Genomic DNA, 13,736 nt, shown 5'->3' on the forward strand with positions numbered 1-13,736 from the left:
AAAACATTTTTTTTAAAAGAGGCCAGACACATACAATTCCATTTATATGAAACTAGAGGCCTAGTGCATGAAAATTTTGCACGGGTAGGGTTCCTAGGCCTGGCTGGCGATCAGGGCTGATCGGCGCCTTCTGGCTGCCAGCCAGTGCCTCTCTTCCTTGACTGCTGGCTGCTGGCCAGGGCCTTCCTTTGTTCCGCACCGCCCCCTTCGTGGTCAGCACACATCATAGCAAGTGATCGAATTCCCGGTTTCCCAGTAGAACTCCCAAGGGGACATTTTGCATATTAGCCTTTTGTATATATAGATATTCAGAAGTGTCAAGTCCATAGAAAGGTTAGTAGTTGATTGAGGCCTGGGGGAAGAGGAAATCATGAAATGACGGCTAATGGTACAGGGTTTCTTTTTTGGGTAAAAAAATATTCTGGGTTTAGACAGTGGTAATGGTTACACAACTCTATGAATATACTAAAAACCAATTAGTCATATATTTTAAACAGGGTGAATTTTATGATTTGTGAATTATATCTTTGTGAATTACAAAATTTTAAAACAAAACATAAACATTACATTCAATATTCACTGAGGAGCATTAATAATAGAAATAACTTATCACTCAAAAATTTATAATGTCAAATGGCTTTCTCTGCTTACTACAAATTTAAAAATAACAAATGAAATAGGGAATAAAGAATTGGACAATATAAAATGACATAGAAGTGAAATATGATTACAACAAAAGATTCCCATTGAATTTTGCAATATGGAGGACCTCAGGAAGAACAGATTTAGAGGTAAGTATGGCATAGAAACCTAACCATAGGAAAATAATCAATTAGTTGTTAATATGCACACAGCAAGTTTATTCCATGCCTTTCAGAAGGTTTAGTATTAGGTTAAATGAGAAATGGGATAATTTTAGGAAGATTTTGGGTCAAAGATAGTCTACCCACCTCAACAACATGACATGTGAACATGATTGTATGATAAAAAGTTAAAAACATTTGAGAGGTCAAAGATATGAAAAAACATAACTGATAGAAAAAGGACCATGAAGAAGTGGCAGGGGAGAGGATTCAAATTCCAGATGAAAGAACTGGTCTTGCACCAAAGGAACATACTTCCTCTATACAGACAGGAGCACAAGAGTGGGTGTAAATGGAGTTCAATCTGTAGGCATTCCAGTGAGTGAGGAGAATGGAGCACCTATAGTTTTGGAGGTTTTATTAAGGCAGGGAGAACTGGAGACAAGGAGTCAAGAGACTTGAGGGTAATTGCAACAGGGTGATTGAATTGATGGGTAAAGAGATCTAGACTGGTAAGAAAGAAGTCAAGCAAGTTCAAAGAAATAATGTAAGCTGGCTAACCTTACATCATGTGGCCACCACTCTATAGTTTTGTTGGGAGAAAAGACCTGATTCCTTTGGCTTCTCTTATTGGATACAGGCACCAAAATTTCCCATGCCACCCAAACTAATAATGAAGAAGAACTACTCCAAAAGGAAACTGGAAACTGGGTGGCCAATAAATAACAAATGAACCATCACTTCACATTATATGATAGCATACTATCACAAGAACTGTTGTAACACAATATACAGACCAAATAAGTAAGGGCCATGGGCTCTAAGGCTTTTCCCAAACACATCTTCCATTCTGCTGTCTCCAAGTTTTTGCTCATGCTACTCTCTCTGCACAAAATGCTCATTTGCAATTTCAGCCTGTCTCTAAGTTCAGGGACTTATTACATCTTTCTACCTCCTAAAATGCCAAGTAGAGTGTCAGGCATGTCATAAATGATTATTTGAGTTCTGATGAAATAGAAAAAAATCACTAAGGGCTAGGTGATCAGGAAAGGCTTTTTCACAGGAAAGTGTGATATTTAAGCTTGTCCTTAAAGATGATGATTATTCTGTTGCCCAAAAGAAATTTTTATTGAGTTTATTGGGGTGACAATGGTTAATAAAATTATATAGGTTTCAGGTGTACAATTCAAAAATACATCATCTCTACATTGTATTGTGTGTTTACCACCCCAAGTCAAGTCTCCTTTCATCACCATTTACCCCCTTTTACCTTCTTCTACCACCCCCCTTCCCTATGGCAATTACCATAGTGTTATCTGTGTCCATTTTTCTTAATTCAAGCCAAGCCCTGGCCAAGAAGCTAAATTGGTTAGAGCGTCATCCAGATATGCCCAAGTTGTAGGTTTAATACCCGGTCAGAGCACATACAAGAATAAACCAATGAATACATAAATAAGTAGGACAAAAAAAATATTCTCACTCAGCCGGTGTAGCTCAGTGGTTGAGCGTTGACCCATGAGCCAAAGGTCACAATTCGATTCCCAGTCAGGGCACATGTGCCGGTTGTGGGTTCGATCTCCATTGGGGGTACATGCAGAAGGCAGCCAATAGATGATTCTCTCTCATCATTGACGTTTCTATCTCTCTCCCTTCCTTTTTCTGAAATCAATAAAAATATATTAAAAATGATCTCTCTCTCTCTCTCTTTCTCTCCCTACTCCCCTCCCTCCTTCTCTCTGTCTAAACTCAATCAATAAATAAAAATAAAATCTATTTAACCAATAAGTGACCTGGCCAGGTAGCTCAGTTGGTTAGAGCATTGTCCTAATACACCAAGGTTGCCAATTTGATCCCCAGTCAGTGCACATACATAAAGCAACCAATGAATGCATAATTAAATGGAACAATAAATCATACTCTGATTTCTCTTCCCTTCAGAGTGTATAAACCGTTCCCGTTTAACCAAAAGAGAATTTTAACAGGAGGAGTGACAATGAAGATAGGCATATGTAGTAAGAATTCAATCTATATATAACTGGGGGTTCCTATTATGAACAGGAGACAATGCTGGCAAAGCAACACTGATGGGGGTCTTGATTGACTAGCTAAAGCATTTGGACTACTATATTAATTTGGTCAGTGATTCTCAAAGCAAGGAAACAGGGTAAAGAAAACCTTGGGGTGGGAGGGAAAGATGAAGTTTTTATTCAGCTGCAGGGATAAAATTGCTAGTGTTAGAAGAGACCCTATAGATCACTGAGTTCAACTTGCAACATTTTACAGATGAGGAGATTGAGAGCCAGAAAGGTAAAGTGACCTACCAAAGTGACCCAACTTAACTAGGGAACTATAACTAGATTCACCTGGGACTAGAACCCCTGGATCCCAATTTCCAGTCTTATTTTCCTTCTACCACATATGAAAATAAGCTATCGCATATCCGGGCTGAAATAAAGCATTTTCAAATATAAAAAGGAAGTAACATAAAGTCATGTAACTTAAAGAACTGTAATACCATTATCAATTCCTGTGAATTTTTTCAACAGACAGGGCAACTATATGGAATATATAAGGTAACAATCAGAATAAAAGTTTTACACAATTAAGGAGGCAAAGAGACACAGTTATCAATAAGTCCTCTAAGAAATAACTATACTCACAAATCATATGCTTTGTGAGTCCTGCTAGATATGGAAAAGTGCTGAAATTGCTTTTACTGGGATGATGTCAAAAGGCAAAATTATATTACCTACACAGCTGTGTTATGCAAAACAACATCCCCTGGTGGACAGAATTCACACACACACACACACACACACACACACACACACACACACAAAACAGGTGCACACACATATAACCACAACTCTGGCTTTTCCCTAGGCTTTTATTTTTTGGAATACTGGCATATTTTGTGTTATACAAAATTAAGTGCTTACCTCTATTTACACATTGAGATATTGCTAAAAATGAAAAACAAGCCCTAGCTGGTTTGGCTCAGTGGATAGAGCATTGGCCTGAGATCTAAAGGGTCCCGGGTTTAATTCCAGTCAAGGGAACATGCCTGGGTTGTGGGCTCAATCCCCAGCAGGAAGCATGCAGGAGGCAGCCAATCAATGATCCTCTCTTATCATTGATGTTTCTATTTCTCTCTCTCTATTCCTTTCTATCTGAAATCAATAAAAATATATTTTAAAAAATGAAAAACAAGAAGTTTAGTGAACTCTGATACATGAAGAGGGAGAGCTTTTGACTTGAAAGGAAACTTGGGTACAAAGCCTCCAGTTAGGATCTAAAGGCCAAGAAATTGAGGTACCTTCACTAGCCAATAGGGAAAAATAATTCCAACAGCATCATAAAAGCAAGGACTTGCTGGGTTGAGGAAATCAAGAAGTACATAGCAGCCCTAACCGGTTTGGCTCAGTGGATAGAGCGTTGGCCTACGGACTGAAGGGTCCCAGCTTCAATTTCGGTCAAGGGCATGTACCTGGGTTCCGGGTACATCCCCAGTAGGGAGTGGGCATCAGTGTTTCGTACTCTCTATCCCTCTCCCTTCCTCTCTATAAAAAAATCAATAAAATATATATATATTTTAAAAGAAGTATATAGCAGGCCAAAGAGAGATATGAATGTTTGCTATACAGAAAGCTTCTAAAGATTTGAAGGAGGGAATGAAATTGAGAATGGAGGCTCCAGGGTCCAATATGCTTTCTGGGAGGGTGCTTTAACCTTAATCAAGGCTCTAAAATGAAACAAGCCTTAGTAACAGAGCCCATTAATAATCACCAGATACTTAAGATAGCATGGAATTCCAATCAATGAATGTGTACAACTGTGTTTTAGAGTTCAGTATTAGGGAGATTATTTTAATATCTTAAGATTTACATTTATATTTAAAATAGTACAGATTGGAGCCCAGAAATAAACCCACACCTATATAGTAAATTAATATATGACAAAGGAGGCAAGAACATACAATGGAATTAAGACAGTCTATTCAATAAATAATGTTAAGAAAATTGGACAGATGCATGCAAAAAATGAAACTAGATCACCTTCTTACACCATATCAAGAATAAACTCAAAATGGATAAAACACTTATATATGAGACTCAAAACCCTAAAACTCCTAAAAGAAAACATAGGCAGTAAACTCTCTGACTTCTCTCTTAGCAGTATTTTTTTTTTAATATATTTCCTCAGGCAAGGGAAACAAAAGATAAAATAAATGGGACTACATCAATCTGAAAGTTTTTGCACAGTGAAAGAAACAATCAACAAAATGAAAAGACAACCTACTGAATGGGAGAAAATATTCACCAAGGATACATTGATATGGAGATAATATCCAAAATTTATAAAGAACTCATGCAACTCAACTGTAGAGAGCACCTGGGAAAGGCCCCTGAGCTGATTGTCATCTGAATCCAGTGGTGCCCAGCAGAGCCATGCCCTGGAAACATACCTTGCCAGAGGCAGGTGTGTTGTCAGCCTGACCTTCAGCTCAGGTGCCAGGAGGTGGGTTTCATTATCTAAATCCAGCCAAGCACCAGGAACAAACACGATTATCCGGGCCCACCCAGAAGTGACGATTACAAAGAAGCCACAAGAATGCACATAATCTCCTTTGTCTTGGGCTTTAGTAAAACTTCCTACTATTTTGCTGTATAAAATAAATGTGCTGTATCGGCTCTGGGTCACTGTCTCTCCATCAGAGGACAGCTGTCCCACCCGACCCCAGCTTTTTCCTTCTATCTATGTGTCTCTTTCTTTCATTTTCTCAATCCCCAGCTGTCCCTACTCAGGAACCGGACCGCGCTCTAGCCACGCTGGACATGGGAAAGAGAGAAATATTTATACTCGACACCAAGAAAATAATCCAATTTTTAAAAATGGCCCTGGCCAGTGTGGCTCAATTGCTTGGGTGTAATCCCATGCACTGAAAAGTTGCTGGTTCAATTCCTGGTTAGGGCACATGCCCAGGTGGTAGGCTCAATCCCCAGGAGGGGGTGTGCAAAAGGCATCAGGTTTATGTTTTGCTCTCACATCAATGTTTCTCTCTCTCTACCTTTCCCTCTCCCTCCCTCCCTCTCAATCTAAAAAAAAAAAAATCAATTAAAAACTGGGTGAGGACCTTAACAGACATTTCTCAAAAGAGGGCATACAGATGGCCAATAGGCATATGAAAAGATGCTCAATGTCACTAATCCTCAGAGAAATGCAAATCAAAACCACAATGAGGTATCACCTCATACCTGCCAAGATAGCTACTATCAATAAATCGACAAACAGCAAGTGCTGATGAGGATGTGAAGAAAAAGGAACCCTAGTACACTGCTAGTGGGAATGCAGACTGGTGCAGCACTATGGAAAACAGTATGAGGGTCCTCAAAAAGTTAAAAATGGAACTTCCTTATACCCAGTGATTCTATTTCTGGGTACATATCCAAAGAAACTGAAAACACTAATTTGAAAGAATATATGCACCCCTATGTTCGTTGTAGCATTATTTATAATAGACGAGATATGAAAGCAACCCAAGTGCCCACCAATAGACAAGTGGATAAAAAGTGGTGATACATATAAACAATAAAATATTACTTGGCCATAAAAACAATGACATCTTACCATGTGTGACAGTATGGGAGGACCTAGAGAGTATTATGCTCAATAAAATAAGTCAGTCAGAGAACCACAAATACCATATGACTTCACTTATATGTGGAATCTAAAGAAAAAAATAAATAAGCAAACAAAACAGAAATGGATTCATAGATGTGCAGGCCAGACTAATGATTGCCAGAGGGAAGGTGGATTGGGGAACTCAGTGAAAAAGGTGAAGGGATTAGAAGTACAGAATGGTAGTTACAAAACAGTCACAGGAATGTAAAGTACAGCATAGGGCATACAGTCAATAATATTGTAATAACTATATATGGTGAAAATATAGGAGGGAACACTTTGTAAAGTATATGATTGTCTAACCACTATGCTGTACACCTGAATCTAATACAAAATAATATTGAATGTAAACTGTAATTGAATAAAAGAATAAAGTCTCAGTTCAGTTACTGGAGAAAAAAAGAGTGCAGATTAGTATTGTAGTTATAGGAGCTACAGAGAAGTATAAAACTCAATCTCTGCCTTTGAAAACCTTCCCATCTAGATGAAGAAACAAGATAACCTATAACCCAACACAGTGCCAAATGAAGGGTTTAGGGCAGTGATGGCGAACCTTTTGAGCTCGGTGTGTCAGCATTTTGAAAAACCCTAATATAACTCTGGTGCCATGTCACATATAGAAAATTTTTGATATTTGCAACCATAGTAAAACAAAGATTTATATTTTTGATATTTATTTTATATATTTAAATGCCATTTAACAAAGAAAAATCAACCCAAAAAAATGAGTTTGCGTGTCACCTCTGACACGCGTGTCATAGGTTCGCCATCACTGGTTTAGGGGAATGTTGAGATGGAAGGGCAAGGAATAACTCACTGAAGTGGTAAGGTTTATGTTGAGTTGTGAAGGGCCTGAAGGGATCTAAGAGGCAGGTTGGAGGGACGGGTATTCTGCTTTGGGAAATGTGTAAACATAGGCCAGAAGGTGAGAGGCTTATGAATGGATCATTGTGGGTGGAACAGGATTCAGTTGAAGAGTAGCAGGAGGATGGGAGAGAAGCTCAAGCCTAATTGCAGAGGGGCTTGGAATTCCAGTTTAAGTAAGATATATGAAGAGTGGCAGTAGGGAGACATAAAAGATTTCTGATGTGAGGGTAACATGACAAAGTGGCACTTGAAGAAAAATAATCTAGCTGAAGTGTGCATATGGAGTAGAGAAGAAAACAACTCTTAACTGGATAACCACTGCAGGGGTCAGGTAATAAGGAACTGAGGTAGAATCACAGATATTCTTTTTTAAAATATATTTTTATTGATTTTTTACAGAGAGGAAGGGAGAGGGATAGAGAGTTAGAAACATCGATGAGAGAGAAATATGGATCAGCCGCCTCCTGCACACCCCCCACCGGGGATGTGCCCGCAACCAAGGTACATGCCCTTGACTGGAATCGAACCTGGGACCCTTCAGTCTGCAGGCCAACACTCCATCCACTGAGCCAAACCGGTCAGGGCAAATCACAGATATTCTTGTTTGTGATGGACCTTGCAGATCATCTAAGCTAGTGGTTCTCAACCTTCTGGCCCTTTAAATACAGTTCCTCATGTTGTGACCCAACCATAAAATTATTTTCGTTGCTACTTCATAACTGTAATGTTGCTACTGTTATGAATTATAATGTAAATATCTGATATGCAGGATGGTCTTAGGCGACCCCTGTGAAAGGGTCATTCGACCCCCAAAGGGGTGGCGACCCACAGGTTGAGAACCACTGATCTAAGCCAAACACTACTAAAATGGTAGCAGTGGAACTACAATGAAAGGGAGTGATTCAAGAGACAACATGAACAGTATAAATCAACTTAACAAAGTATGAATCAGCTTAACAATTGATTGCTAAATATGAATACCAAGAGAAAAGAAGAAGTAAAAAATAAAAAGCCTCTAAGGTTTTATGCTTGAGTGATTGATAAAATGAAACTAGACGTTTTGTAAAATTCAGTGTGTATGTGGTGGGAGATGGGGATGAATGGTGATGAATTCAGTTTAATTTATTTGAGATGTCAGCTAGAAAATCTAGCAAAAACAAACTATCCCAAAAAGGTTTGTCTAATGTCATTAAGTCATTAAGAACAAAGTAGGTTTGCACTCCTAGGTTGATCTTTTTTAGCTAAATCAACTTCACGAAATAGAATCCCCATTAGCAATGTGTCTTGTACATAATATGGACTCAGTGTAGTGGTGGTTGAGTTGAGAGAACTTCTGAACTCTTTTCCTCTTCCTTCTTTCCCTCGGTCTGACTAACCATGAGACGTGTTAAAATCATTCCTTCCAGAATAAACCCTCAGAGTTTCCCCAACCTAAGCATTTAAACTACATAGCAAAAGTGAGTTACTGGTCTGCAATGCTTCTGGGCACAGAGCCTTGTATATTGATCCAAAACCTTAGTAATGTTCAATCTTTTCTTGCCCTTGTAGGCCATAGGTATAGCAAGAAGAAACAAGAATTAAAATTCACGACCACAACTGTGAACAGCACCCACCAGAGGAGCTGCGGCCAACTGAGGAGAAGCTGCTACCACAACTGCCCGAGGAACCACTGACACCCAAGGAGCAGCTACTGAACGACTCAACATTTAGATATGGCGGTACTATCAAACATTGGTAGACAAAGAAACCCCCAAAGGAAAGAAAAGGAGGACTCACCAGAGAAGCAGCTAAGTGATACAGAGGAATGCAACATGACAGTAAAAGAATTCAGATGAAGGATCCTAGAGAGCATAAACTGGATGGAGGAAAAAATCAGCAACTTATGCAAGAAGCAAGAAGAAACAGATGAAAAAATCAATAAATTATGTAAGATGTAAGAAACAATAAGAAATGAAGGGTGATATAGCTGCAATAAAAAACACCATTGAAAGTGTCAACAGTAGACTAGGAGAAGCGGAGGAATGAATTAGCGAATTAGAAGACAGGGAAACAAAACACACCCAAACTGAACAGTAATTGGACAAAAAAATTAAAAGATAGGAGGAGAGCATAAGGGAGCTATGGGACAACATAAAAACAAAACAACATATGAATAATAGGGGTGCCAGAACAACAACAAAAAGAGGAACAAGGGTTAGAAAACCTATTTGAAGAAATAATATCAGAAAACTTCCCAGAGGTGGGGAAGAAAAAAGTCACAAAAGCACAGAGAGTCCCAAACAAGGTGAACCCAAAAAAGACCCACAGCAACACACATCATAATTACTATGGCAAATGTTCAGGACAAAGAGAGAATATTAAAGGCTGCAAGAGAGAGACGGAAAGTTACATTCAAGGGATCTCCCATTAGATGATCAAATGATTTCTCAACAGAAACACATCAGGCCAGAAAAGCATGGACAGAAATTTACAATGTGATGCAGAGCAAAGGACTGAATCCAAGAATACTCTATCCAGCAAGGCTATCATTCAAAATTGAAGGGGAAATAAGAAGATTCACAGACAAAAGAAGGATAAGGGAGTTTATCACCACCAAGCCAGCAATATACGAAATGCTAAAGGGACTGGTGTCTAAAGAAGAAATAAAAAGCTAAGAAAGAAAACAGCCACAAAAAATAGAAATGACTACAAACAAGTACCTTTCAATAATAACTTTAAATGTAAATGGACTAAATGCTCAAATCAAAAGACATCGAGTGGTTGAATGGACAAAAAAACATGAACCATACATTGGCTGTCTACAAGACACCCACTTCAGAAGAAGGGACTCACACAGACTAAAAGTGAAGGGATGGAAAAATATCTTTCAGGCAAATGGAAATGAAAAAAAAGCTGAGGTAGCAATACTTATTTTGGACAAAATAGACCTCAAAGTGAACGCCATAACAAGAGATAAGGAAGGCCACTTCATAATACTAAAGGGATCAATACAACAAGAAGATATCACACTGATACACATATATGCACCCAATGCAGGAGCACCCAAATACATAAAATAAAACCCTGGAAGATATCAAAGGAAAGATCGAAAACAATACAATCATAGTACCCGATTTTAATACACCACTGACATCACTGGATAAATCCTCTAGACACACAATCAGCAAAGAAACAGCAATCCGAAATGACTCACTAGATCAGATGGACTTAATTGACACCTTCAGAACATTTCACCCCAAAGCCACGGAATATACATTCTTCTCAAGGGCTCATGGGACATTTTCAAAAATAGACCACATATTGGGTCACAAAAAAAGTCTCCCCAAATTCAAGAAGATTGAAATCATACCAAGCATCTTCTCAGACCACGATGGCATAATATTAGAAATAAACTACAATAAAAACAACCCAAAATACTCAAACAATTGAAAGCTGAATAGCATGTTATTAAATATTGATTGGGTTACCAATGAGATCAAAGAAGAAATTAAAAACATCCTGGAAACTAATGACAATGAAAACACAACAATCCAAAACCTAAGGGACACAATGAAAGCAATCCTGAGAGGGAAGTTTATAGCTAGCTCTACAGGCCTATCTCAAAAAAACAAGAAAAACTGGTAGTAAATCATATAACTCTACAACTCAAAGAATTAGAAAGAGAGCAACAAGAAAAGACCAGAGTGAGCAGAAGGAAGGAGATAATAAAGATTAGAGCAGAAATAAATGACATAGAGACCAAAAAAACAATACATAAAATCAATGAAACCAAGAGCTGGTTCTTTGAAAGGATAAACAAGATTGATGAACCTCTAGCCAGGCTCACCAAGAAGCAAAAGAGAGGACCCAAATAAACAAATTCAGAAATGATACAAGCAAAATAACAACAGACCCCACAGAAATACAAATGATTGTTAAACAATACTATGGACAACTCTACTCCAACAAATAAGACAACCTGGAGGAAATGGACATATTCCTAGAAAAATACAACAATCCAAAACTCAGTCAGGAAGAATCTAAAAATCTCAACAGGCCAATAACTATGGAAGAAATTGAAGCAGTCATCAAAAAGCTTCCAGCAAACAAAAGCCCAGGACCAGATGGCTTCACAGGGGTGTTTTACCAAATCTTCAAGGAAGAACTAAAACCTATCCTCCTCAGACTACTGCAAAAAATCCAAGAGGAAGGAACACTTCCAAGCTCATTCTATGAAGCCAGCATCACCCTACTACCAAAACCAGAAAAAGACAACACAATGAAAGAGAATTACAGGCCAATATCCCTCATGAACATAGATGCCAAAATCCTCAACAAATTCTTAGCAAGTCAGATCCAGCAGTACATCTGAAAGATCATACACCATGACCAAGTAGGATTTATCCTAGGGATGCAAAGATGGTAAAATATCCGCAAATCAATAAACATGATACATCACATAAACACATTGAAAGAAAACAACCACATAGTCATATCAATTGATGCAGAAAAAGCATTTGACAAATTCCAACATCCATTTTTGATAAAAACTCTCAGCAAAGTGGGAATACAAGGATCATACCTCAACATAATAAACGCCATATATGACAAACCCACAGCCAACATCATACTCAATGGACAAAAACTAACACCATTTGCCCTAAGAACAGGAACAAGACAGGGATGCCCACTCTCACCACTCCTGTTCGATATAGTACTGGAAGTTTTAGCCATTGCAATTAGACAAGAAGAAGAAATAAAAGGCATCCAAATTGGAAAAGAAGAAGTAAAACTGTCCTTATTTGCAGATGACATAATATTATACATAAAAAAAACCCTAAAGACTCCATCAAAAAACTGTTGGACTTAATAAATGAATTTTGCAATGTAGCAGGATACAAAATTAATGCCAAGAAATCTATGGTATTTCTATACACCAATAGTGAACTTACGGAAAGAGAGACTAAAAAAACAATCCCATTTACCATCGCACCAAAAGAATTAAGCTACCAAGGAATAAACTTAACTAAGGAGGTAAAAGACCTCTAAAAAAGAGATAGAGGAAGACATAACCAGATGGAAGAACATACCATGTTCTTGGATTGGTAGAATCAACATCATTAAAATGTCCATACTTCCCAAAGCAATCTATAAATTCAACGCACTTCCCATTAAAATACCAACGGCATATTTCACAGGTCTAGAACGAACTCTCCAAAAATTCATCTGGAATAAAAAAAGACCCCAAATAGCTGTAGAGATCCTGAGAAAGAACAAAGTAGGTGGGATCTCAATACCAGATATCTAGCTGTATTACAAAACCACTGTTCTCAAAACTGCCTGGTACTGGTACAAGAACAGACATATACATCAATGGAATAGACTAGAGAGCCCAGATATCGGCCCGAACCAATATGCTCAATTATTATTTGACAAAGGAGGCAAGAACATACAATGGAGACAAGGCAGTCTCTTCAATAAATGGTGTTGGGAAAATTGGACGGATACATGCAAGAAAATGAAACTAGACCACCAACTTACACCATACACAAAAAAAAAACTCAAAATGGATAAAGGACTTAAATGTACGACAGGAAACCATAAAAATACTAGAAGAATCCAAAGGCAACAAAATCTCAGACATATGCAGAAGCAATTTTTTCACTAATACAGCACCTAGGGCATTGGAAACTAAAGAGAAAATAAACAAATGGGACTACATCAAAATAAAAAGCTTCTGCACAGAAAAAGAAACCATCAACAAAACAACAAGAAAGCCCACTGTGTGGGAAAACATATTTGCCAATGTCATATCTGATAAGGGCCTAATCTCCAAAATTTATAGGGAACTCATACAACTTAACAAAAGGAAGATAAACAATCCAATCAAAAAATGGACAAAGGACCTAAATAGACACCTTTCAAAAGAGGACATTCAGAAAGCCAAGAGAGATATGAAAACTTGCTCAAAGTCACTAACCATCCGAGAAATGCAAATCAAAACAACAATGAGGTACCATCTCACACCTGTCAGAATGGCTATCATCAACAAATCAACAAACGACAAGTGCTGGAGAGGATGTGGAGAAAAAGGAACACTTGTGCACTGCTGGTGGGAATGCAGACTGGTGCAGCCACTATGGAAGACAGTATGGAGTTTCCTCAAAAAACTAAAAATGGAACTCCCATTTGACCCAGTGATCCCACTTGTAGGAATATATCCCAAGAAACCAAAAACACCAATCAGAAAGGATATAAGCACCCATATGTTCATAGCAGCACAATTCACCATAGCTAAGATCTGGAAACAGCCCAAGTGTCCATAAGTAGATGAATGGATTAGAAAACTTTGGTACATCTACACGATGGAATACTATGCTGCTACAAAAAAGAAGGAACGCTTAC

The 13,736-nt window shown here is 38.1% G+C and overlaps 1 protein-coding gene across 6 annotated transcripts in view; it reads right to left on the reverse strand.

Annotated features, from left to right (window-relative positions):
- Positions 1–13,736, reverse strand: part of EDA (ectodysplasin A) — a 568,600-nt gene that overhangs the window by 519,969 nt on the left and 34,895 nt on the right. Inside the window, exon 2 of one of the 6 annotated variants that reach the window (XM_059679642.1) lies at positions 21–352. The exons of the other annotated variants lie outside the window; for them this stretch is intronic. Coding sequence (XP_059535625.1) covers positions 335–352 — 18 coding nt within the window. The 3' untranslated portion in view covers positions 21–334. Of the gene's footprint in view, positions 1–20; positions 353–13,736 lie in introns of those variants that run through there. 6 annotated transcript variants of the gene reach the window in all.

The sequence above is a fragment of the Myotis daubentonii genome, chromosome X, assembly GCF_963259705.1.
Source record: "Myotis daubentonii chromosome X, mMyoDau2.1, whole genome shotgun sequence".
Taxonomy (NCBI): Eukaryota; Metazoa; Chordata; class Mammalia; order Chiroptera; family Vespertilionidae; genus Myotis; species Myotis daubentonii.